The 26,846-nt window shown below is 39.1% G+C and overlaps 1 protein-coding gene across 3 annotated transcripts; it reads right to left on the reverse strand.

The window, feature by feature from the left end:
* Positions 1 to 354: 354 nt before the first annotated feature.
* On the reverse strand, positions 355 to 25,886 carry UPF3A (UPF3A regulator of nonsense mediated mRNA decay). Of its 3 annotated transcripts, none has more exons than XM_068422738.1 (10): positions 25,665 to 25,886; positions 23,208 to 23,314; positions 14,939 to 15,045; positions 12,858 to 12,956; positions 12,652 to 12,762; positions 9,128 to 9,183; positions 8,878 to 9,036; positions 6,942 to 7,102; positions 3,211 to 3,505; positions 355 to 614 (listed from the first exon to the last, which is right to left on the reverse strand). In XM_068422738.1, the coding sequence occupies exons 1-10, from the start codon at positions 25,830 to 25,832 to the stop codon at positions 441 to 443; spliced, it is 1,437 nt and encodes a 478-aa protein (XP_068278839.1). In that variant the 5' UTR covers positions 25,833 to 25,886; the 3' UTR covers positions 355 to 440. The 3 variants fall into 3 exon arrangements, with proteins under 3 accessions (XP_068278839.1, XP_068278830.1, XP_068278848.1); XM_068422729.1 differs by having other exon boundaries at positions 14,927 to 15,045; XM_068422747.1 differs by lacking the exon at positions 14,939 to 15,045 and having other exon boundaries at positions 25,665 to 25,744.
* Between the last annotated feature and the right edge of the window lie 960 nt (positions 25,887 to 26,846).

Here is a 26,846-nt window from a genome sequence, read left to right on the forward strand (position 1 = left end):
GAAGGGGTCCTGTGACCCTCATGTCATGCACCAAACACATTTAAAGTGCTTCAGATTTCAAACCGATGCAAATCTACATTTCATTTCTTTAGACTTGAAAAGGTGAAACAGCTTCTGAAAAGTCTTATATAAATACTCCTTTCAAACTATTAGAGGTTTTCTATTTCAAAGTGAATCTAATAAAATATTGAACTGCTTTTGAATTAGGCAAATAGTGTTTGCACTGCTTTTTGTACAAAAGCAACTATATTCCTTTGCTGTAAGATACTTTGTGTCTCCAGTCACTCTTCCATTTATTTTACACAAAGTAAGAGGCAGAGCTATTATAATTTCGTTGGTGCGACCACCCGTGGAGTTCTGCAACAGCCCTATGGATTTTTTCTTGATGACAGTGTACCTTACGTTCATCCCTTTTCACAAAGTCTTTCCTCCCATTTGTTTTATTCTGCTTCTTTGCTGTTCTCAAGATCACCTCCAGCTGAATTATCTGCCTCGTACTTTTTATCAAGAGCATATTCAAAGGATTTCCCGCTGCAGTCATAGGTTTTACTTGTAGGTCCTGTATGTGTTCGAATGCGAGCTCCTGGCTGGTATAACTGCATGGCTGGGCGATCCTAGAAGGAAGGAGATGGGGTTAATGCTCTGAAAAAGCTGTGCGGGATACGTATGTGGGATTTCAAAGTGATGAATGTTTGTAGAGAAAGTAGATTTTGTGTTAAATCACTTTACATTTCATAAGACCCAGAAAAAAAAATGGGAGTGTAATGAAAATTGACTGAGTATTTAATAACTGTCTTGTTTATAACACTATTCTTGGGAGCCAAGCATTTTGAATAAATGAAGAAAGCTGTAAAAAGGTCCTATGATACATTTGATGTACACAAGGAGAAATACTGCAGACAATTATCAAACACAGTATTACAGGTAAAACTCTGAAAAACGTTGCTCATGTTGCTACCTTCTCTAACATCAACTCGGAAGAACAGCCTGCGCACTTGAAACTCTGCAGGTGAATGACAAATATTAAATATAAGCATAAAAAACCCAAGACAAACCAGAGAACAGCTTAGCAGGTAACAGCTAGAAAATTATCCTCCACTGAACTTGCCCAATTGATATGCGTGCACTGCTACTCTGAGTCGTGAATTATTACCACGGTTTAAACATGGAATGCACGTTTTAATTATACAGATCAAAATAAAATTGCACATTATTGCCCCACTTCATGCCTTCCGTAGTAAATATGGGAGCAGGGGAATTCACCCCCTGATAATGAACAAAGTAAGTACAATTTGAGCACGTGCAGGCTTTGTCAGTGACCCAATCATACACACGTTGATTTGATCACTGGCAAATGGAAGAAGGAACCAGTTTACAAGGAAAAGGCCCCTCAAACTTGCAAATGGTGATGTTCCACAGCTCTTGAGAGCACTTTTTATTCTTGAAATTTCAATAATAAAACATACTGTTTAGAAACTCTGCTTAAGAAGTCTTTTCCTAGTAAGAGTATTTTACTCTCAGAAATACCAGTTTTTAATGTTATGAAGCAACCCATTCACCAAAACCTGAGCTTCTTCACCCAAGTCTCCTGTTAAGTTTAGCAAACAAAATTAAACAGCCTATTTTCAGACAGCGGCAGAGCACTGAAATTCTCCTACATCAAACGATATTAATTTTCAATTGCCTTCCTAATCTGAAGTCATTCTGGTCTTTTGTTCTTTCATTCTTTTTTTCTTATTGCCAATATAAGTTTTCCCTTTTTCTTTCCTTTTCCTTCATCTTTGTCTTTTTTGCTCCACATTTTTCTCTAGCATCTCTTTAGACCAGATACCAAGATTCACTATTGGACCATACAACTAGATCACTCTAGCTGGTGCTTTGTAGTGTGGCATGAAATGCCTAACATACATCTTTCTACATCACAAACAGCTGCATAAAACTAGATCCTCTGACAAGGATCAGATTTTTTGCCCATTGCAAAGTTTACGTTAAAGGGTGCAGACGATTTTCCATATCAGGTTTGCATGAAAGCTAGCACAACTATTACTTACACTGGAAATTTCCCATTTTCTAATTAATTCTTACAAACTTCAAAAAGAAGCTTGATATCTGCCTAAAAACTTGTCCTGGCATTGTTAATGCTACAGGTAAGTTGGAAACCTCAGCCCCTAACTCTTATCTACATGATAAATACGCTAAGGAAAAAAGTCACCACACTGCAAAAAACTTTACTGATACTGCTTATTTTGTTTAAGGACAAATCTAGCACTTGCAGTCCACCTGGACTTGCTCTATGCACACTCCGTACAGACTCACTCTGCACATGACCAGTTTACTCCTTGGCAGCCTTAGCCCACATCACAGATCAGTCACTTGGTTTGAAAGAAGAGTTTCACATGCAGAATAAATTTCTACACAAAACAGTGTTTCGGTCATCTTTTGTGGAAAATCTAGGATCAGAAGGGAGAGAGAATGAGGGTGACAAGGAGAGCCACCTCCTGAAAAGACCCTGGCACATCCATGAAATCACAGTCTGAGATAAATGATGCTTATGTCTCTGGGAGACAATAAGGGACGGCTCTACTACACACCCTGCTACAGGCCCTGCTTGCTCTGGTTTTGCACCTGCTCTTTCCCTGACAACAACCATGAGGATAACTTGTCCTAACCAAACGACAGCCTTTCATACTGGCGGCTATACAGTACTGAAGAGTTTGCACATTCACACCACATACATACAATGGTCTCTGAATTAGCTATTTATTTAAGTCCTTATAGTTCCTCTATCAAGCAATGCCTGGCCAATCCATAATTTAATTACTTTATGAGCTGGGTAATGGAAGTATATTTTTAAAAGACTAGCATGACACAGTTTTTAAACTTCATTACAGATCAGAAGTATAACAATTTTTAATACACTCATGAAATACAAGGCTTCCAAGAATAGTGTTCTAAAAATGCTAGGGTTGAAAGGAAGACAGGAAGTCTTCTATATATTTCAAATATGAATGAGCAGAGACCTGTGTGCTTAATTTATTTTAACTGCTGTTGTCCTCTCATAACAATAAAAAGAAGTCTGGGGTTTACTGAAAGTGAAACAAAGAATTGGATTTTTGAAAAAGCATCTTTATGCTGAGTTTGCAAAAGTAAAACCTGTGATCTTGAAGCATATTTAACTAATGAAAGATTATCCTAAATGAATAAAAGAACCTTATTTCTTATGCGCTCCTTTTTGGATGCCATGTCATCACACTTGTCCTCTTTACCCAGTTTGTCTACTGCCTCCACAGTGAAGCTGTAGTTGTAGTTCCCTTTCTTTCCTCTGTCTTGGTTGTATCCTTTCCCCCATTTCAGCTCTTCTTCATTCCTTCTCACAAACTTGTCAAACTCATAGTGAGCTCTATGCTTTCTGCCATCATCCAATCGATACCTTTGTCTTTCAGGTTCTTTTTCTCGAAATCTTCTCTCCAAATCTCTTTGCTCTTTGTCACTATCATTTTGTGACCTACGAGTATGTATAAAGAGAAAGAAAATCCAAGCAATTAACAGTAAAAAAAAGCTGCTGAAGGACACAACACAAAGCCTTTCTTTGACTTCAACGGTATTTAGATCAATTGTATGGCAAGGCTGTTTTCTCCTCATTAAAAAGGGGTTATGTGCAATTTTGCTGAATGTCTCATCCATCTATGTCCGGCCCTTGACTACCCGTTCAGTTCAAAATAGCAGACAAAGCTTTGCAAGCAATATCGGACTTTTGTGCAACTGTTGTGGAAAGCCCACTCTTCAACTTTTATCCCTCTTTGCAATCCCACAAATAGTTCCCCAAAACTCCTCCCATAAACACACGCTGCATGATTAGCTCTTGTGGCCTGTTCTTGAGGTGACTCAGGTATATGAGTATTCCCTTGAATGGGAACATTCAGGGCACAGAGGAATTGTGCAGGTATCATGTATCAATTTGTAGAGTTTTATGACTCTATTTAACAAAAATTATTCACTGACATTGCAACTTGCAGAAGGCATTTGTGAAAATGAATACTTATGTTCCAGGCTTTTGTTTATTATGTCTCCAAATAATTTAGCCTACCTTTGCGTATTTTATTTAGGCAAAAGACCATTACCTTACCACAACATAATACTTAATTTCTGCTATGCTGCAATGGGTTTATATTATAAAGACTATTAGTCTGCAACATTTTGCTGCCTGTCTGATACAATTCTCAGCTCTCTTATTCACTTCCTTGCTCCTGTTCAGCAAGCCGGTGCTTCTCTCATACAGCCAAACTGCAAATAATGAAGAAAGATCACAGAACGGACTGAACTTTAAAAGGAGCAAATACAGGTAGTTTCTTTTTATATATTACAAATGTATAAATACTTAAAATTGAAACAGGAAAGTTGCTTTTGACAGTCTGCTCACATTTTGGTAATCAACAGACAGAATCAGAGAGGATAGAGATTTTCTAATGGTGTAGTGATCAAATAGTGATATGCTTCTCATTCAGAATGGTTTAACATCAATAAAAGCATATCTTTTTATATCACTTTTTTCTTTTAAATAACAGAACTGTGAAAATTGTCAGCCTCTGCCATGAACTTGGGCATTGGCGGGGCTGCCAAGACAGGGGCCCCATCTCAGAGAGAACTCGAGGTCAGCAACAAAACCTGAATGACAGGTAAGTTACTCAGCATTTTGCAAGACTCTGCTTGTGTCAGCACAGCACATTCACCAAGTGCAAGCAACATCCCAGCTGTCACAGACACCTGAATCAATCACAATTACAGATATACTGTACCTGTAGCATAGATACATATCTATAACATACTATGTTAGCTCTCAAGGGGTATGTGGCTATAGTTGGTTTGTTTCACGTTTAATATGCTATTTTAGACACTAACTCCAAGTCCTAGCAAGGCTCAGAGCATGACCTTCCAAAAAGCCAGAAAGACACACCTAGATCTGTTGCTGTAGCATTGCCTGGTACCCATCTCTTCCCCTGCCTGTTACTGTGGGTGAGGAAGGAATGGACATGCCTGGAGGTAGGCAGGTGACAGGGATACAAACTCCAGTTCAAAACCGGTTAAAGTAGCTTTCTAAAATTCAGTCAGAGTGAACAGGCAAGAAAGAGTGGAAATGGTGGGGTAAGCAATTACAAAGTATAGGTAGAAGAGAAATTTACACAGCCAGAGAAAGAGAAAGCAAAAATGAATGGTAGAGTTTCAAATCCATATGCGACCATGTACACTCATGCATCAACTGAGGGTTTTTTTGTGGTAGAAAGCTATTGCTACTGAGCCTTAAAACATGATTTCAAAGAGGCAATTCAGTCTCCTGCATGTAGAGATGGAAGTCAGAGTTTATTACTGATTTCTGAGTCAGTGACAAAGTAGTTACAACTTGAATTCTTGATCCAGCTGAAATAGCTCATAGCTTGCTACCTAATCACACCCACTAATAATCATGATGAAATGAGCACCTGGAAAGACAAGGTAACGCTTACTGTACCTGCACAGCCAAAAGGATTCTGTTTTACACCTGGAAAATCTACATTAATGCATTGTTAAACTTACAGGATCAATAGTAAAAACGTTATATGGCACCACCAAAAGCTTAACACATAAAAAGCCTTATTAGCAAACAACTGACTTGCCCCTGCAAGTGTTTCTGTTGACCCTGTTCTGTTTCTTTTGTTGAAGAACATCAACAAAAGAGTTGCTGATATTTTCAATTTCCATTAGAGAATAGGAAATGGAAGTTGTCAGCATCTTTCAGGACATACTCAACATATTGAAACTCTGAAGCAATGTTTGAAGTCCTTAGTCAGAGACAAAAAAAGATGAATAATGCTTGTAGGATATTAATGGTGAACCATTTCTTCAATTAGCAAATTCAGTGGTTTTATTTTCCAGTGTTCAAAGTTTTTTTATTTTTCTATTTGCCATTAGGAGAACATTTGCAGCTCCTGCATACTTACCATAAAAATCAAGAACCTAAGTGGACAAAGGTAAAATTTAAACTACTCAAAATAGGCAGGTTAGCCTGCAAGGCTCCTAGAGCACAATCCCAAACTTCCTCTAATACTGTGTATATAATACCTTAGGTAAATTATTTAAATACTCAAGTGTGTCCTTATGTACAAGTTGCACATATACATGACATCTCAGATTCTGCTCTTTCATTTTGCAATGTACTTTTGAGAGCTTGGCTGAAAAACTCTGCTGAAGAACAAAGTATTGTTTACCTCAGCAGCATGTTATTCTCAATTATGTATCTTACATATCTTATGGGTGAATCCTGCTTATGATGGGATATACATGCCAAAGGACAAGAGAGAGAACCAGCTCCTGAAAACATCTGTAAGACATTTCCAGGCTACAGTAGCTATAGAACTGGGCTATACCTCTTGTTCCTACTATTACATATGCAACACAAAAGGCAGTGGGAGACAGAGATGGCCTTCTGCATGTATCTATCATAAGGCTGTCATTTGCACCTTAACTGTTCTGCCACTGTCCCATTTATCAAACTCATTTATCTGTTTATTGCAGCAAAACTGAAGAAAGTGTGATGGAAGAGTAAGGCATCTGAGGCAATTTAGTCTTTGGCATCAGTAATGGATGGAGGGCCTTACCTGAGCTCTTGATGGGGAACAGGTGAAATAACAATGAAACTTTGAGTGACTTTTCACGCAGAAATCCTTCCACTCTGGGATTTCAAAACATTTCACAATAACAAATTGTATCCACTAATACTGCCATCAGGTCAGTAAGCTGTTACTAAACACCTTTTCCAAAAAGGACAGCGAGAGATTTGTTCACACACAGAATGAAATCAGTTCCTTGCTGACAAAACACCCAGCCAACGCAACACTTACATCACATTTAAGCCTTCAAATGAAAACATTTAGCATCTAATTTGAAGCCTAAAAGATATTACTTACTTTTCCTTAACTTCTTTTAGTGAACACTCCAATGATCTGGATTTTATACTCCCAGATCCAGGTGATTTATCCCACTTGTTTTCTTCAATGTCAGCCTCTTCACTTTTTTCTTTGTGCTTTTCACTGGCCAGCTCATCTCCTTTTTCCGGCTTCTTAAGAAGCTAAGAAATATTTGTTTATATTATGATGTAAAATTATTCTCCTCTGTTCTGACAGACATTTTAACAATGTATTAAATATATCAAAAACCTATTAAGACTGAAGATATTTAAAGGCTAGGAATGTATTTTAGGAAGTATGAAATTTTAAAATTTATTTAAAGAGGGCAGTTTACTTTTGCTAAGGAGAGACAGTCATTACTTGACATTCAACTGCACACTTTCAAATATGCTGAGAATACTGGAGAAAGCACTTACCTACTCTTCTAAGTTTTATACAAAAAGATATTACGGTTTACGATTTCTTAGAAATCATATAACAGAGCTCAACGTTATTGCACATAAAATGAAACGCAGAACCTCTAAGACAAAAGGAGCAAGATTAATACTTCACTCCATGAAATAGTATATATAAAATGTGTTACACATGAACTACTTGGGACAGACTGGCATATAGAAGTAGGTGCTTAGTATAAATACATCCTGACAGAAAAACAGACTGAGAAAAAATTATGACGTTAGCAGAAAAGATCACATTGCATTTTCACCTTGGAGATTAAGATTTCCAAGAAGTCTGTTCCTTTCAAAACAAAAAACCCGCACAGGTCTTGAGCAGTGTCTAGCATTACAGGAATAATCTGTATAGAAGGACCAACTGTCTCAAACTATTTCTCTAACATTTCAGGAATAAGCAGAACATCTCCTCAGTCTTTTCATTCCACCGTTTTTTCTGAAATGAGCACAGGCTACTCTTATGCAATATTTAAAACTTCTATAATGTTTCTCTCAGGTAACATTTTCCTTTTCTTTAGGAGACAGAACTAGCTTTCAAGGTCACATTGCCACAGATATTTCATAAATACTGGGGTCTTTTGGACAACTAGGTTTGGGTAATACATTTTAAAGAATAACTCCCTTTTCTTCTGAAGTTCTAGTATGTTTTTCTTTATGCCTAAATATGAAAAACCTGTAATTTGGCTTCAGAACTTACTATTTTTTACATCCAGGTGAAGGCAACTGTTGTCCAGGAAGAAAAGGAAGAGGAAAGAAGTACACAGCTCTACGGCTTCTCCCCCCCACCAAGATCTGGAGCGAGTCTGTGTGCCCTTGCGTTAAGCTACAGACTCTTACAACAATTTTCCTCTTCGAAACAGCCTATAAAACCTTTCCAATACCAAAAAATGTAGTTCAGATGAGTAGTTTTATCTATGTCACCCTACACAAATAAGGTTTTAAATGCTCAGACATAGCACAAAATACACCCGCTTAAGTGAAGTCACTAAAAGCACATCGATTCAGATTGTTACAAGGCAGCACAGCCTAAAATTAGCAAGACTTTGTTGTAACTTGGTTAAAGCATACTATTAAAATAAATCAGTTCTGAGCATAAACACAAAAAAATCTCAGCACATATGGCTAGAGGCAGATTTACAAGACAGAAAGTGTTAAAGCCATATTTGCAATAATCTTCTGACATGTTAGCACAGAACAATTTGGTTCTGTCAGGTTATGCTGGCATACAGTGTGGCAGTGTTGTATAAAGATATCTGAGTTACCTGCCGTAACTGCATCAGCACATCATTGTACCTAAGGTAATTAGTCACACCTTTCAACAACACTATTTAGTCAAACCCCTAAGTTACTTCCCCTTCCAGTCAAAACTGGTTTGGTACCTCCACGCTGTACTGTAGTACACTGCTTAAACACTATTAAGTGAGATACTAAAGGAACTTCTGGATAACTTCAACAGAAAACCAGGGGGTTTTTCATTAAGGTACCTTGATCCTTATTTCTTTTTCACAAATCTTCTTTTGCTTCTCCACTTCTTTTCTTTTACGTCTTTCTTCTTCTCTGCGCTTCCTTTTCTCTTCTTCCCGCAGACGCTTCTTCTCCAATTCTCTCCGTCTTCGTTCTTCTCTTTTCTCTTCTCGTATTCTCTGAAGAGTTCAAAATGATTAATTGTAAATTGTCCAACGAAAAAACATGTGAAACATAAAAGTTGAACTTCAGGCAAAAGTCTGAACGTACCTGCTTTTCTAATTTTCTATTTTTAATATATTCCAAAAGGGGTGTGGTTCTTCTAGCTAAAACACAAAAAATTTGTGATATAGTGTTCAACTCCTAAAATATGTACTCATTTCTTTACTTCAGTACTAATCCCTTTTTTCTAGCTTTATGTGCAAGGGAGCTAAATAATTAATAAACCTATTTATTTTATATATTTTTGAAGGCATTCACATAATTCCATTTTAGAAACACTTTGTTGTCTTTTTCCTGTTAGGGTTAGAAGCAACAGAGAGATGTTGCATGATTATTTAACGTTTAATTGAAAATCGTACCTTTTCAGTTCAGAGAATGGCTTTTTTCTCTTGCTCATCAAACGGTTATTTACCAAAAAGGAAAGAAATCTGTTCAGAATCTATTCCTACATTTTAATTTTGTACATCAAAACCTAGCTGTATTGCTGTTCATATGCAGCCCACATTACTGTAATCTCAAATAGCACTTTTCAATTCCAGATTTCAAAGTACATCATGAAGGAAATACTTTCATTCTCATACAACATTTCCATTTAACTACCATTTAGCATTCACTTCTCCGTGGAAAATGGGATGAGTAAGAGGTAAGTGATTTGTTCCAGGTTACACAGCAAAGTATCAGCAGATTCAATAAAACTCTGGCTTCCCAAATAACAAATAAAATGCCTCATCTACTGGATCTCACAGCCATTCTTGTTATAGAGCTGTTTCCACACTCTAAAATGTAGCCTAAGCCACCAGCCTGAACCATCCCCAAACTCTACACAAACTTGGAAAACATCACCAAATTCTATATCATGTATAGCATTTGTGACTGTCAGTACTGAATTCAAACTTGAATTCATGTACTTACAGCTGTGAGTAGTTACAACAAATTCTGTCAGTCTCAGATGTCCCAGGATGGAGTTACAGAAAATGTTTACTACTAGAAATTGCTCTACAGTTATTTATAGGACTCTTCCTCAAATCAGGAAAAAAAAAAAAAAAAAAAAGAAGAAATAAAAAGTTTTCGTCAAATTTGGAATGGCGTAGCCAAAAATCTAGACACAATTCATATCCCAAAAACATTTGAATGCTTTTGAACGTGTGAACATCCTGGGGGCAACCCATTCGTTGATGATAAAACCTTGTTAAGCAGTTACGAATGGGAAGACTTGATAAGATGCAGTTATTTATTTTTAGCAAATATCACTGTTCAAAAGCAACAACCAAAAAAGACTGTTGATTTGAGATCTTCCACCCTCTCTCCCTAGATTCCCCATGCTACCCCTCCCCTCTCTCTCCCACCTGCCTGTAATTTTTGACAAATTTTAGGTCTCCAGCACCCTCCCTACCAGTCTCTCAGATCTGCAGCTCTGCCTCTCTCTCCAGCTCCCCCAAGTTCCCCTGTCTGAGCAGTGTCTGCCTCTGGGCACTTTTACATGCTGAAAGTGATCACAAATTGTAACTGGAGGGTCTGGGGAAAGGATAAGCTGCCCTGGGAGTCCAGAACTTGATCCTAGTCGTGACTAAGTCTGTGATGCAAGAATTTTCATCAGAAATTACAACTTGAAGTTCAAGGGAGAGAGGCAGCGCGATGAGTACTACCAAAAGAGGAGGGCAAAAAAGAATGTTTATCAAACCTGAACCATACCAATCTTATTTATGGGCCTTACTGCAAATAAAAATCTTAAAGGTTTTTTGTAAAACGTTTGAGAAATTTTAAAAGAAAATAAATTACAAAATGAAGACCTGTCTCAGCAATAACTTTTATATTTTATTTTGCTCTCTACAAACAAGCCAGAAGAATGAGCTTTACCCTCATCTTGGTACAGAGAAAATCTGTTTTATATCTCTCTCTCACTGAAACTGATGAGCTAACGCACCTGATGTGATGCATAAAGCATGTTGGTTTGTGGTAACACTATCTGGAGAAATGCTGAGAATGCAAGGCCCAATTCTGCCAACAAAGCCCTGGGCACATCTTTCATTGACTTCAGCAGGAGTAACACCTTTGCAACTGGACATGCAACTAAACCCTCACATAATTTTGCTATAAACATGCTATCCACTGAAGTAATCTTTGTTTTTATATTGATAGAAATGGTCACAGTTTTGAATAGCAGGAAAAATAAAGCAACTAATTTGGTTTCCTGTGATTTAAGAGAAACAAAACATTAAAACTCCTAATGTAAAGCTGCCTTCAGTCAATACTGCTACTCGGACTAACAATTTTCACTGATAGATGATTTTTAAGTTAATAAATCTTTCCTGAAATTGTAAACTTTTTCTAAATTCTACTTAGAAAACTTTGACTGCTTTTACTCTGCTGTCAAATACTACGGAAGATCTGGGGTAAATAAAAATTGTTGGGGAACTTCTCTATCTAGAAAAGCAATAAACAAGTTTTATTGATAACAGAATTATCTAAATGTCCATACTTCTAACATTTCCATCTCCTTTAAATTGTTTTAAGTCCCAAATCTCTCCAGTCAACTATTAATTTATGCATAGGAAGAATAATTAATGTCACTACAGAAATGCTTGTCACAGGCACAGACAAGCAAACAAACAGCAGTAACAGGTAATAGGACAAGAGGAAACAGCCTCAAGTTGTGCCAGGAGAGGTTTAGGTTGGATATTAGGAAAAATTTCTTCACTGAAAGGGCTGTCAAGCATTGGAATAGGCTTTCCAGGGAGGTGGTTGAGTCATCACCCCTGGAGGTATTTAAAAGATGTGTAGATGTGGCACTTACGAACATGGTTTATTGATGGACTTCCCAGTGCTAGGTTAATGGTTGGACTCGATCTTAAAGGTTTTGTCCAACCTAAATGATTCTATGATTCTATTCTATGATTCTAATCAAAAGAGGTGGCTACTTTTACACTGTAAAGAAATAATAGCAAAGGTCAATTTTTTTTTTCCTACTCAATTGTCACACCTAGGGAAAGAGTAAGTGTTCTGCATGTTGTCACTTGGACATACGGCACATCAATATTCCATGTCATCCTGAAAGCTGCATACTGGCACTGAAGATTTCAGTGTTGATCTTACTAAAGATTCCCCTGCAAGACTGTGAAAGTCATGCTGCATGCATACAGAAAACAAGGTGTTGCCTTACTTTCGAAGCTTTTGCAGAATCTTGACCGTAAGAACAAAGAGAGATCATTTCGTGTTTCTCAGTAAAAGCATCTAACATCAGGGATCAATTGTTAAGTATTCAGCTATTTTATATTTTAAAAATAATCTTCCATCTTTTAATACATCTGTAAGTATTCAGAAGTATTAAGGACCTATTTCTGAAGCCACTATGCATGCAAAACTTCCAGTAAAGTCAAGTGATTCCATGCATAGAGACTTAGAAGAACAGGTGGGGCATTTCCTGTCACTACATGGCTGGATAACAAAAAAGTAACTGCGATAATCTCAATCTCTGTTAGACTGAACAGGTCAGCTCTTGCACGTAACATCATAAAGATATAAAAATAAGATATTTAATATTCTCAATAGTAAGAAAAATCAAGAAAACAGACCAATGAGTTCCCTTGTTTTGGCCTCAATCTCTCCCAAAAGAATCTCAGGATTGGCACAAATTTTCTCTTCATCAGCACAATAACTCTCTAAAAATTTCCTATATTCTGGATCTGTGAAGAAAAATTTTTGAATTATGTTAATATTTTGCAATGCATGACAGAAATGGAATCTATTTTCCACTGTGACACCAAGAAAATGTGTTTACCATCTTCAATGCTCCCAGCTTTGGCATCTTTCTTCTTCAGCTTCTTTTTTGAAATCTTCTGGAATGGAGCAAATTCAACCACTGCAGGATACTCCAAACCTTAAAAGAGATCAATGCTTAATTTTTTGAGGGGGGAGAAACATTCCTTATATTCAAATAAGATTTTCAAAATTCTTGAAACTTGTGTTGGGCAGTCTTGCTTGAAAGCAAAGGTGAATGTTTCTACAATCCCATCCTAAACTTCTAATGAAAAATTACATGTAGCAGTATTTTAGAGTCAAAACAAAATACATTTATATTTTAATTACATACATACATATTGAATATCTTTGGACATGCTAACAAAGACTGTCAAAATGAAGATGACTACTGTTGCACAATAAAATTCTTGCATGATCATTTTTATAATTCCCTTTTAATTTTTCATAGATATTTATTGATTAGAAAAATTTACATAAAATCTCAGCCTGACGAATGATACTACTGGGAAATGAATCTGAAACAATTGAGTTGCTTCTGTAAAGTTTTGTTGCCAAAAGCTTAAAAAATAAGTAAGCGCTGGGTAATGTGCAATAATAAAACGTGTCACCTTCTTTCAGAACCAAAACTGTAGAACTCAGCATGTAGAACTGTGTGAAACCTTTTTTTTTCTGTTTATGATGAACTATGCAACTTTATGCCTGTGTTTACTGGCATGGATTGTTTGTTTTGAATTCTGCTTTAAATACTGGATTCTTCTTTGGACTGGAGTCAGAACTGTGTGTAGCTTTTGAATTTTGCCTGTTTTTGACTTGCAGCAGGTTCAAGATTACACTTTGCTCAAGTCCACTGAAAACTTGGCTTAAATCTGCTAGAACACTTGTTAACCTTATTGAACCTGGTAATACTTGTTTTAATTTTAGCCTCATAAAAGCAATGCCATCACAAGCCTCACCAGAGGGCACTTTCGATCAAAATTTGTGCTCTTTACTTGCACAATCATGCCAAACTGGCCAGCCGTGTCTAAGCTCGGTTTTGCAACGTAGAGAGTATTCTGGCTTCAGTCCAGCATAGCACTGAAGAACATGCTTAATTTAGACAAAGTGAAGTCTTGGCAGAATCATAAACAGTTTCTTTCTAGTTTTTCATCTAAAACACCCAGAATTTGAAATCTGGGAATCACACATTGAAAGGAATGTGTTGTTCTCCATCTCTAGGAAAATCTATCCAAATCTGATTAAGTTAGAAGCCCATAAAATATCTCAGGTAGGAAATGCTGAAGAAGATTTGTTAGTTTGACAGACAGCTTCTTTAGAGATAAACTCTGCAGTAAGAGTCGACAGGACTACTTTTCGCAGCACCTCCACAACATTGAGTGTACAGAATAGATGTCTGTACAAGAAACCCACAAATCTGTGTCTGTTTTATACAACCTGTGCAATTTTTTGCAGAAGGTATGAGTGAATGGGGCAAGGAACTGCTAAAGGGAAAGCACCATTTCTTGGCTATGCCAGTTTCATGCTACTGTAGAAGAGCTGGATTTATCCACACTTACATTACAGAGGCTTTTTTTACTGTTGGGCAAACTTTTGCAGACTGAACATTTTAAAGATGGCAACCAATTTTGTCGCTCTTCTTCTCGGAACTCAAGATGTCTGCAAAAGCTCTAAAAAGTCAAGCCGTACCTGTCTCAAATTGGGCAACCAAAATTATGAAGAGAAGTTTTCATCTTGCTTTTTCAAAATGGGAGTAAGTGGCACAACTTTATCTCACAGAAACACACTGAAGATGTAACTACTCATGCTTGCAATGTGTTGTTACTGTTGTGATGAACTGTGAAGCTTGTGTAAAATAATTAGCTTAACAGGATCTTGATAGTGTCTTGCTTAAGGTACAAGAATGCAGATAAAGCATGCACACCACATAGACAAGCAAGACTGCATGGACAAATACATTATCTTTTAAGAGCTAGATTTTAATATATTTTTATGTAATTAACTGTATATTGAGAAAAAAATGGCATAATTAGCAAAAATGAAATCAATTAATGTTCTTAAATGGTATATGTATATATATGTTTAATATCTTACAAGTAGTCCGACCTTTATTATCAATGAAGACATAGCCATCAAAGCGATCTCTAAAAAGAAGGATGTCCTCAGGATTTCTAAAGTTAATGTATGCTCTTGAGTACAGATGAGGATAAAGGCTGCAACAACAAACAATTTTATTTTCTGTTATTTACTATTCTGTTCAGGACTAGAAAAAAAGTAAAACTAGAAGGATCACACTGCAATTCTCATCTTCTTTGAGAAAGGGCTACCTTAAACATGCTATCGAAGTCTTTACATATATGTATTGAATTATATATATGACAAAAAGTAACTGAAGCTCCCAGTGAGAGGGTAGTTGCCAAGCTGTCACTGTATTTAAAGAGATTTCCACCTTTAAGAAAGATTAAATAACCTAATAATTGGCCAGATAATCCACTGAATTACATACTAATAAATAAACTCCATCTGACATACCTGTATGTGAATATATGTCTAATGTCTAGTTGTGAAGAACAATTACTGTGAAAATCCAAAGCATTTATAGCAAAAGAAAGAACAGGTACTTACCTAAAATAATTCTGATTCTTCAAGAATTTATTGGCATACATCCCACTCCCAGTACATGTTTACTGTGCCTGACAAAAACCTCTGGGTTGGCACACCACTAATCACAATGAAATGGAGGTAATTTAATGAATTACCACCCATCAGCTAAGTTATTGTGAGTCATGGCATGTACATGCCTTAAACCCCTTCAGCTGTGATACTAAACAGTTTGGCTTATACTGCCTTCAGTGATGGCCATGTCTTAGGCCAGGTTTTTGAACGTATCTGAACACAAGCCCATAACTTAAAAATACCTACGTTCATTATATTGCTGCACATGGCCTGTCTTCAGACAAACTCACCACCAGCAGCAGGAGACAATAAACACACACAGCTGGAACCATATTTCAATCCCATAGCTTTTTCAGAATGAGATTTCACAATGAGAGAGAAAGAGCAAAAATATGGGTTGGATCACAGGATCCACAGATGTGGCAGCTCAAGGCAACAGTTACTAAAAACCAAGTAATTTTTTCATTTTCAAATGTGCATTCATATGGATTGCACTTTGGGTGTTAGAAGGTGACCATTAAGAGCAGTGCTGCCAATAACTAACAAATGATTTTGTAAACCCACCAAATTTGTGTTTGATATTGTATCCAGGAGAAATGTTAAACAAAAAACTAAAGGGCTTTTTTCATTTAGATGTTTTAGAAATACCATCTATGGAGTGTTTCTACAGCATGCGGAGAAGAAACCTTCTAATTCTAAGGAAGAGCTATTTCATCCATATATACTCACTGTATTTTGATATTCTAGGATGGGAATAGCATTGAGTGAACTGTAAGCACATAACCACAAAAACGCCTGCTAGGGCATGGCTAGGGCTATGCTGCTGACACGAAGCAGTGCTACAGGCATGGCATGCTCCCTCATCTGCCACAGCCTACACAGATGCCACACAGCTATGGACTGCTTGCAAGCAACCTCTAGACAGCTTGACCAAATGAGCGTGGTGGCACGTGGCTCGTGTTTTGTCATGGGGTTCTGCAAACCCTGCAGAGCCCTCTCTGATCGGATTTGCAAACCTCCAGCCTGCACATGCAACAAACACAAGGTATCTCAAAGGTGGCTGTGGAGTGACCACCAAGACGCAAAGCAGATGAAACAAGCCAGCCTCCTTCTCATCAGTTTCAAAGCAAAAAAAAAAAAAAAAAAAAAAAAAAAAAGAAATATAACACTTCTCATAATTACATACAGTTAAAAAACATCTTTTAAAAGGCCTACAAGTGTATGTAAAGGAGGAAATTTTATTGTGGCAATCTATAGCTGTGCTGGAAGAAATGTCTCTGTGCTGCCTAATGGCTGGAACAGTGAAGAAGTCTCTTAGTAACTGGTGGCTCCCAGGAAGAAGTAAGCTTCCTTCTCTCTCATGTTAACAGGACTATTCTTATGTTTCATGTTCTCTGATGTTTAAATTAAATGAGGCCTGATACTAGAGATTGATATGATTATACACTTGAAGTGCTGAAGATTCACGAGACAAAAAAGAGGAATCTTGAGGGAGCATTATTTTTCAGCCCAGTTATTATCTGAGATGGAGAAACTGAGTTTCAGTTCCTAGTCTAAACAACTGTTTCGGTGTTTTACCCATCTTCAGTTTTTGTAAAATACTAAAACTTTCCATAGATCAAAGACTGGGACTCAAACAACTGTCCCAGCCATTACATTCTTGTGGCATTTCTTCTCTGTCTCGGTGCACAGCAAACAGCTTTATCATATAGTTGGATTATTTTTTTTTCTGCAGTAACTTAGAACCTTCTGGTTGGGCACATAACCGTCGTGAAACAGAACTGAAAACACAAAGACTTTTGCCTTCCTTGTTTCCTTTAGCTTGTACACCAATGCCATCTGTTTCGTCTGCTTTGGCAACACAAACTTTTCCTGGTACACAACATAGTATTTTTCTAACATTTTCAGCTTAGGCTTATCAGAGTGAGTACCTTTCAAAACAGAGAAACATTTGATATGGCTATTAAGCATTTATTAGTAAGAAAAAACTGAGTCCGAAATGTATAAACAGGACTCTGGAAAGCAGAGATTTAGAATATACCTTGCAAATAAGGGATCCAATGTTGTTGCTACATGTTATTAACATTTTCAAGAACTTCATTCACATCAGCAGAAACATAAAAGCAGCTTGTGCATAGTAGGACATTGATGTGCACAGTAACACAATAGAAGAGGATTGCCTGTCCCTTATTGTTGCTATGTATCAGGGTAGAAGTTTGTAGAAACACGGCTATGACAACGCTTAGCAATTACAGATTCTTTCCCTGATGCAGCCACTTCTACAAATAGCTGGTTCTCATACGAGAAACATATGAGCAAGTCAGATATCAGAGCGCTTAGTGTACAAAAGCCTGATCACCGAGTGTTTCAGACTCCTGTCTTAGGCTTTTTGCCCAGCAGTGTGCAGTGCGCCTTAAAAAAAAAAAAAAAGCATAAAATACACTCTCTAAATGGGAAGCTAACTAAACGTAGCAAATTCCAAACGCTTAGCACTGGCCTGCATATGAAATACTGTCTCTTACTCTGGGTTTCAGACACCTGATTTCACACTGCAGCTCCCACACCTCCACCCACCCTGGATTCCCTCCTCACCTATCCACGGAAAACCCACCAGCGTGACAGTGCACTAAAGAACACATGGGGCTTCACAGGGCCACAGGGACTCTCTGGCTAATACCCTCTCCTAGGAAGAAACAGCTGTACTTTTGTACTTTATATTCAGCAGTTATTGGATAAAATACAGCTGTTGCTCTTCAGGTTTTTGCCTTCCAGCTGAGTCCTACAGAAGGGCCATTGGACTCTGTGTGCCTCCTCCTTTTTTCAAGTATCTACCAGCATAGATTTCATTTGGGATTTGAAATTCAGTTTTAGGGTTGCATGGTTAGTTTTATAATCAGACAGCTGGTTCTACTTTGCCATATGTTTGCTGTCTGTAATGCTGCTTTCCATCCGTATCATGTTTTGGACAGATGCACTGCACATGATGTTGGCATCTCTGGGATATCACTTAGAGTAATCTCTATGGAAATAACCCAGATGAGTCTGACTATACACATTTCTTCAGTACAACACACAGTTTCTTTGTTTTCTGCTGTGCTTTCAAGAGTATTCAATCTTTTACATGTATTTCTATAATACTTAAGTCTATGATCTCTTTAAACCCTTACTTCTATACTAATTTTAATAACAAACACATTCTAATAGTTCACTTCTACAAAGTACCTTTTAACACCATTGTGTAAAAAGATTGGTATACAGGAAAGCAATTTTAAATAGTTATCTACAATATAAACAGCAACATGTAACTATAAAAATAGGCATCACATCTTAGTAAAAATACTTACCAACTTATCAGTCATGGTGTGTGTGTATATATATATAAAAACATGTATCCTTACATGTCTATAAATTTAAATATATAGATCTCTACATCTAAATTTTGAAGTGTTAAATAAACTCCTCCATCCGTTCATGTATCACATTAATTTCTGATCAAACAGATAACCTATTATCTACATTATCATGTGAAGCTAAAATCCACTGGCCCTCATCCTGTTGTCTCTCACCTTCTGTGGTCATTCACATAGTGGATGGAACTGGCATAATTTTAAATTAACTTAGCCTTTCCTTTTTACAGATATAAATGAGCACGATTTGCCCAGCAGTGGAGAAGCAGAAAGACAATGCAGTTGTAATGAGAGACTGTCACTCACTCCATCCAGAACACAGTAGTGGTGGTTCCGATGAAGCTCTAAAGGTGCTGCCCCTTCAGAGCTGCAGTTCCCAGGTGCATCCTGCCATCCTACATTAATGCTATTTGCCTACAACAATTCTGAGCAAAATGTTGGGAAGCAGTTATGAGGGGCAAAGGAGGAGTGCTGTTTGCAAGAAGCTTAATCACTGTCTGCGACATATGGCATGGCATCAGCTATTTGACTGGCTTTCACATAAGCAAAGCTCCTGTTCAGATCTCTTCACTTTTATAACCTCACAACACTATTAACGAGTTCTAGCACTCAGCATTCAGTGACAGTCCTAAAGGATGAGTGAAATCCTGCAGGGCCAGAGCTCAATCACTTGACTCAAGTTTTAGAAGACTCAGAAACATTTACATGCAGACAAAAAAGAGCATCTGGAAAAAATAGTTAATATTTGGAGTCTGAGAACAAGATAGACTGTCAGGAAGGCAGAGTTTATTGTCAGCGATCAAGAGTGTGTCTATCCAACAAACATCCCTAAAGTCACAGAAACAGTGTTTTGTTTGTATTTTGATGACAATGTACAAGAGAGAATAAATGTAATGCAGTCAATCAGATGAGTCTGAAAAAATGAATGAAACACAATGCAAAAGTCACTTTCTGAAATTACTTTACTGATATGGACGTAACTGAAAAAGTGTTACACATTGATGACGTTACTTAATCAAATTAAATTTTGAAAGGTTTTATAGCCTGCCTATAGTAACAAGACATTGTAAACTAAAAAATAACCTTTAGACTGCAAAAACAGCGAAACTGGAGTTGATAATGCATATCTTGCAAAAGCATATAGGTAGGACTGCAACTGTTTGTTTTGTCCTCTATGGCGAGATGACTTTGGAAATAAAAACGTAGAAACAGCTATAGTTAGACCTCTAGTCTTCTCTCCGACAGCAACTAGCAGAGGATGCTTGAAGAAAGTTTATTAAAAAGGGGAAACTATACACTGACACTTCACCTAGTATATCGTTTCAGCTACTTGCAGCCTAGGGACTTTGTAATGGACAACGTGTATCCTTGTGTTTCATAGGTTTTCCTAGATTAATTTCTGGCATCAATTTCTGACAAGGAGTTCTAGAGTTTAACAGAATGCTGTGTGAAAAAATAAGTCTGTACTTCAAAGCTGAAGAAATCTGAATGAGCTCTTAGAAACTTCTGTTATCTAGAGTTACACAGGATGGAGATGTTACAACTCTTAAGGCAAATATGTCTGCTTCTGCATCAAAACATTTGTACACCCCTCTCCAACAAACAGATCCTCCTCACTGAGTAGCTTCTCCAAATCAGTTTCTTGTTAGGTAACGTGAAATTTGCTTTTAATCTTCCCATGTTTTTATTATCACTGAATTCTCTGGATTGGTTGCCACTGTGCACGCGGTACAGGATCTAGAAAAAAGCTAATGAGTGAAAGACACAGGGCACTGTAGAGAGAACATGTCCACCTTGTCCTGTAGCTCTTCTTATTAGCTGGAATGGCATGGAGACATACCCACAGACAGTTTTCTGGAATTTTGTGAACTGTCCATAACAGGACAGATTACTGCAACACAATGCTTTATACTCAGAAAGAGATTTCTTCACTTGGTAAGAGGAGACTGAGACTCACTGTATTAATCTTGTCTCTAACTTACAGTTTCTGAAAGTTTACTGTACATTCTAGAGTGTGTGAACATGTAAAGAGTTAAATCATAAACAGATGTACATGGGTATGTGTCAGCATTCAAAGGGGGCAAAGGGGGAAAGGTGATCCTGGGCCAGTCAAAGAACAAACAATCAGTCAAGCCAACACTCTGCAGAACTGCAGCTAAATGTCCATTTAAACCACATATTTTGCTGAAAGAAGTTGCAGCCATACAAACCACGTAAAGATAAACCCATTCTGAAAAAATACATCTTTTGTATGAAAGCATAATTCTTAAGAAGATGAAGCAAAAAAAAGCGAATATGAAACAGTTCATGCTGAAAAATTCAAATTTATATGAAAACACTTTTTTTCTAGACAGTTTAAATTTGTAAAGGCAGAAGAGAACACGAATCTAAAACTCAGGAGGAAGAGGATGTTTTTCTCCCAGATCATTATTTTATTACAGGGCTCATACACAGGACTCGAGAAAACTGGCAATCCAAGTAACACATATCAGAGATTTAATTGTTCAAACAAAATGTTTAAAAATGTGCATTCTTTACTTGCTGCATCTTGAAGTCTAGTAGCAAAACAATGTAAGAAATACAGCTTTATTTTCTTCAGACTTTTTGGGTTTTTTTAATCACCAAGATCTGCTCTTCAAGGCAAACAAATTTTTATAGCGTTTTAAGCACGTCCTCATCCCTCTGCCAGAACAAACTACCGTGTCATATATGCGATCTAACAAATTTTTTATATACACGTATGTTCTGTCCCTAGCTATATGAAAGTACATGACAAATAACACAGTGTGAGAGAAAAACCACAATATCTTTCATCAGTAACCTGACATGGATGCAATTAAATGAGTGGGACACAAGATTTTTGAGTACTCCAAATTTCATCACATAAAAGCAGAGAGAAAATGAAACTTTATAAGTACAACTGTTGTCAGTGCCTTCCCTTTTCTAAGATGGCTGACTCCCTAAATTCTTATGCCAGCAATTGTTCTGGAAAATTAAAATTGTAATTTTTTAACTGTTTCCTGGCATTTGTGCAGCTAAACACATGGAGAACAGAAACATTCTTCTTCAAAGAATTTTTGATTTGCCTTTGATATTTTCCCCTTACCAAATAAACAGCTGGGACAGAAGCCTTAAAGAGACCCATTTAGAAATACAGATGACGAGGTTCAGAAGAGAAATGTAACTACAAAGACTTTCAATCAGACTAAATACTCCTCTTTCCCAAATTCACATCCTTCGTGGTTCTAACAGAAAAGCTGAAGCACCTACTATTTTGTTGCTGCAGGTATGTGTAACTACCTAGGTCAGGAACTGCCATAAAGTTTCACTAAACAGATATTTGTTTCTTTCTAACTGTGGAACTGACTCTGAGAGAACCTCTACAGTCAGAGTTAACCATCAAATAACACAGTGGTGGCAAGAAGAGAGTATCCTTTCAAATAAGGTCAGCCCAGGAACTAGACTGTTCCAGTGCAATTTTCCACAAACAATTCCCTACAAAGGAAAGGCTCTCTGCTCTGGGTGGGGTCACCCCTAACTTCTAAAGTTGGTGAGCAATAAACATCCAGGAATCCCTCTGTAGTCCATGGAAAGAATCTGGTGCCCGTGGAAGATGATTAATTGCACACTAAGACAGGCTAAGATGGGCAAGATGGATCTTATACTTAAGTTTTTCAGAACACATGCAGATGTAGCATACAGAGTGTTTTGTTTATTTTAATGGTTAGGTTCCTTCTCTTCTGGAAATCATTTTGTTCGAAATGGAATTGTATTTTACCACTGTGATACTGAGTAAATTATATAAATATACTAGCAATTCTGATTTAGTTTAAATCAACCACTATTTTTTTTTGAATGAGACAAAAATGAACAAAACTGGATTACTTGAAAAACTGTATGAAATAAATACAAAAATATGTAAGCAAACAAAGAAACTAAGCTCAAATGGCACTCATGAAAAAACTTCTGTGATATTTGCCCTAGGTTGACTCTTCCTCACAGCCAATATACAGTCTGTTGCATTTTACCAATGAAAGTTAAAAGAAACATCAGGATTTCAAATAAAATTATGTCCTATTCATATACAAAAATTTTCTGGTTTAAAATTACTACTGTGAAAGAAAAAGGCAGGAATGGATTGTCTCTTCACATGTATTCAGCTTTTCACAAATACTTTAACTAACAAAACTAACAAAAAAGGGCTTGATGGAAAAAATATGTGATTTGGTATGTCCAAATACCTTATTTAGGTTTTAAGCACCTGAAAACCTGCACAAACAGCTCATCCTCACCTGGGATCAGCAGTGCAAAACTCAAAATAATCATGGGCAGGTAGAGGATGTAGCTGTTCCTCCAGTTGCTCCTTAGTTAGACAAGGAGGAAGCCGTCGAATAACTACCTGCATATATAAAAGAAAATGGAGATTTATCTTTGATCTGAATACTGTAGAAAGAGACTAAACAAATCATATTACTGGTCTTTAAAAGCTCTTCCTCAAATTGGGAACTTCAAATGGAGCATGAGACTCCTAGTGATTTACGTTCTTGGACTCGCTGACAGATGGAACAATTTCCCTGTCTCGGTTTCTGTTAACATTGTAAAATTGTAAAGTAACTGAAATACTCTGATGAAGAGTTTGAGAACAACTGCAAGTTAGCCAATAACAAAAGATGTTAACAAACAACCAAAAAAATAGATATTGACTACACAAACTTTTTACAGTATCTCTTTTTAAAATTATTTAAACTAACTTTTAAGTCTTTTATTACAACTGTATATTAGCGTATTAGGTTTATGTCCAAGTGCTGGCGGAGGGAGGCTGCAGGGGTGGCCTCTGTGAAGAGAAGCCATGCCTGCCCTGTGCTGGACACAGCCAGTTCCAATGGACCCACAGCAGGCATGGCTGAGCCCCTCAGCCACAATGGTGGCACCTCAGGGAAAACTTATTTAAGAAAGGGCAGAAAAGGCTGCACAGCAGTGTGTTAGACAGTGAAGTGAGGGGGGGAAAAGTGTGAGAAACAGCCCTGCAGACACCAAGGACAGAGAAGGAGGGGAGGAGGTGCTCCAGGTGCCAGAGCAGGGATTCCCCTGGAAGAGACCATGGTGAGACAGGCTGTTCCCTGCAGCCCAAGGAAGACCACAGTGGAGGAGATATCCAACCTGCAGCCCATGGGGGACCCCACACTGGAGCAGGTGGAGGTGCCCTGAAGGGAGCTGCAGCCTGTGGAGAGCCCATGCTGGAGCAGGTTTATCCTGAAGGACTGCAGAAGAAGACCCACACTGCAGCAGTTCAACAACTGCAGCATGTGAGAGGCACCCCTGCTAGAGCAGTTCATGGAGGACTGTACCCCATGGCAGGGGCCCCACGATGGAGCAAGGGAAGAGTGTGAGGAGGAAAGACGAGCAGAGAGGAGCTGTTATGTCCTGTTCACAATTCCCATCCCCCTGTGCTGCTTGGGGGGGAGGTGGAGCCTGGGTGGGAAGGTGTTTTAATTTTAATCTTTGCTTCTCACCATTCAACTCTCATTTTTTTTAATTAGCAATAAAGTAAATTTTCTCCAAGTTGTGTCTGTTTTGCCTGTGATGGCAATTTGTAAGTGATCTCCCCGCCTTTATCTTGACCCACGAGTTTTTTCATCTTATTTTCTCCCCATCCTGCTGAGGAAGGAGTGAGAGGGCGACTGGCTGGGGGTCTGGCAGTCACCCAAAGTCAATCCACCACACTCAGGTAAACTGGCCAATAATAAAGGCTGGGAAACCATACAGAAACCTTTGGGCCAGAACGACACCAGTACACAAGAGAGTAAAATGGCCATCAAGTTTCAGACAACCTATTTCCATTTCTTGCCAATATGTGAATTTAACTTAAGCTATAGTGATTTTCAGTGCTTCAGTTTTCCAGTTCAGAAAATCACAGAATCCTTTTGGCTGGAAAGGACCTTTAGGATCATCGAGTCCAACCATTAACTTAGCACTGCCAAGTCCACCACTAAACCATATCCCTAAGCACCACCATCTATTCGTCTTCTAAATACTTCCAGGGATGGTGACTCTACCACTTCCCTGGGCAGCCTGTCCCAATGTTTGACAGCCCTTTCAGTGAAGAAATTTTTCCTGATACCCAATCTAAACCTCTCCTGGCACAACTTGGGGCCGTTTCCTCTCATCCTGTCGCTTGTTACCTGGGAGAAGAGACCGACACACTCCTCACTACAACTTCCTTTCAGGTAGTTGTAGACAGCGATAAGGTCTCCCCTCAGCCTCCTTTTCTTCAGACTAAACAACCCCAGCTCCCTCAGCCGCTCCTCGTAAGACTTGTGGGGAATGCGAATACATCAACTCTCACAGTACTCAAAGTACTTTCAAAGTAGTCTTTGAAAAGTGCTCGAATACAGCCAGGGAGAGAGAAGCACTCTTGTCCTTGCAGGAGCAATACCCGATCTTGATTTCTGAAGAAAGATGAAGATGCGCGCGAATCCGCAGCACTGCTGCTGGGGATCTCAGAACACTTCAGTGAATAACCGCCCTCGTTCTGCAGGCGAAGAAACACCCGTTCACGCACCAGAGCCTCCCAGAATCAAACTCAGCCTGTTGCACAAGGCCTACCTGCGCCATGCTCCGCACTGACACCTCCCACCAGGGACGCCCCTCACCGCGCCCCCCCATCGCCACCTCGCCGCCCCCCCCGCGCTGCCGCCCCCGCCCCGCGCGCGTCCCTCCCGCCCGCAGCTGCGCTCGCGCCCCCTCACTTTGCTCAGAGCCGTTTTTTTCTCATCTCGCTGTTTACCCGCCGCCGGCTGAAGCGGCGGCGGCGGCGGGGAAGGCGGCGGGTTTAGCGGAGCGTCCGGGTGGCGGCGCGGCGACTCCCACCGCAGCGGGATGTCCATGGGCCACTTCTCGCGGACACCGCCCCGCATCAGCCCCGGCCCGGCCTCCCGCTCCGACCGCACGGAGCCCCCGCCGCCGCCGCCGCTGCCCGCAGCGAGGCGGAGACCTCGCGAGAACTGCCCGCTGGCCCGGCGGAATCTCGCGAGAGTTCGTTGAGGGGGCGAGCGGGACTCGCCCGCCCCATCCCGTCAGCAGTCGAGGCTGAGGGGAGGCGTTGCTGCCGCCATGCCCATGCCCATGCCCATGCCCATGCCCATGCCCATGCCCATCCCCATCCTCATCCTCATCCTCATCCTCATCCTCATCCTCATCCTCCCTGATGGTGGGGAGAGACACTTTCAGGAAGCTTAGAGGACCCCTGCTGTGCTGGTGGGCAGAGGAGGACAAAGAAATTTGTCCATTTACCTCCTCTGGTGGCCCCAACCTGGACCCACGGATGGCTGGTAGCCCTGGCTGCGGGGGCCTGGCTCAGGCCTCCCTCTGCCATGGCCTTGCCTCTGCCTTGTACAGCGGCGTGGTCACAGCCACCTTGGGGATGTGTCACCCAGAGTCTTAGGATGCAGGGCCTGAAAGTGAGACAGGTCCTGGGGGGAAATGTGGGTGGGAAAAGGGAAAAGAGGCCATTACTCCTTATATGCATCAGCTTGCGAGTCTTGTGCCTGTGGCGGACATCTTGTCAACTAAGAAGAGCAGTGCCTTCACCCAGGCAATGCACCACCAGCCTCAGCCTCCCAGACCATGCAAAAGGCTTAAGAGTTTTTCTGGCTGATGTCTCCCTGTCTTTCTGACTGGCTCCCCAAATTTCAGCTGCTGCTTTTGCTCCTACAGAGCCTCACATCCTGTGGTCTTCTGCATCAACCCCAATAGCTTTTGCAAATAATTGGTAGATGCTTGGCATCTGATTTGGCTTAATGTATACGAGAAATGGATCAAATAAAGACGTAAAAATGGTTGTAGAGTCAGACAGCGCTGCAGTCCAGTCTCTGGCAAGTCTCTGGGGAGGTCACCAGTAATGAGCAGAATAACGACATGGATAGCAATAT

The sequence above is a fragment of the Nyctibius grandis genome, chromosome 2, assembly GCF_013368605.1.
Source record: "Nyctibius grandis isolate bNycGra1 chromosome 2, bNycGra1.pri, whole genome shotgun sequence".
Lineage (NCBI taxonomy): Eukaryota > Metazoa > Chordata > Aves > Nyctibiiformes > Nyctibiidae > Nyctibius > Nyctibius grandis.

Coding starts and splice junctions, on each gene's coding strand:
- UPF3A (XM_068422729.1), bottom strand. CDS start 25,832: ATGCGGGGCGGTGTCCGCGAGAAGTGGCCCATGGACATCCCGCTGCGG. Junction 9,184..12,651: donor CAAAACAAGGGAACTCATTG/GTCTGTTTTCTT, acceptor TTTGTGTTTTAG/CTAGAAGAACCACACCCCTT. Junction 9,037..9,127: donor ATAGAAAATTAGAAAAGCAG/GTACGTTCAGAC, acceptor TGAACTCTTCAG/AGAATACGAGAAGAGAAAAG.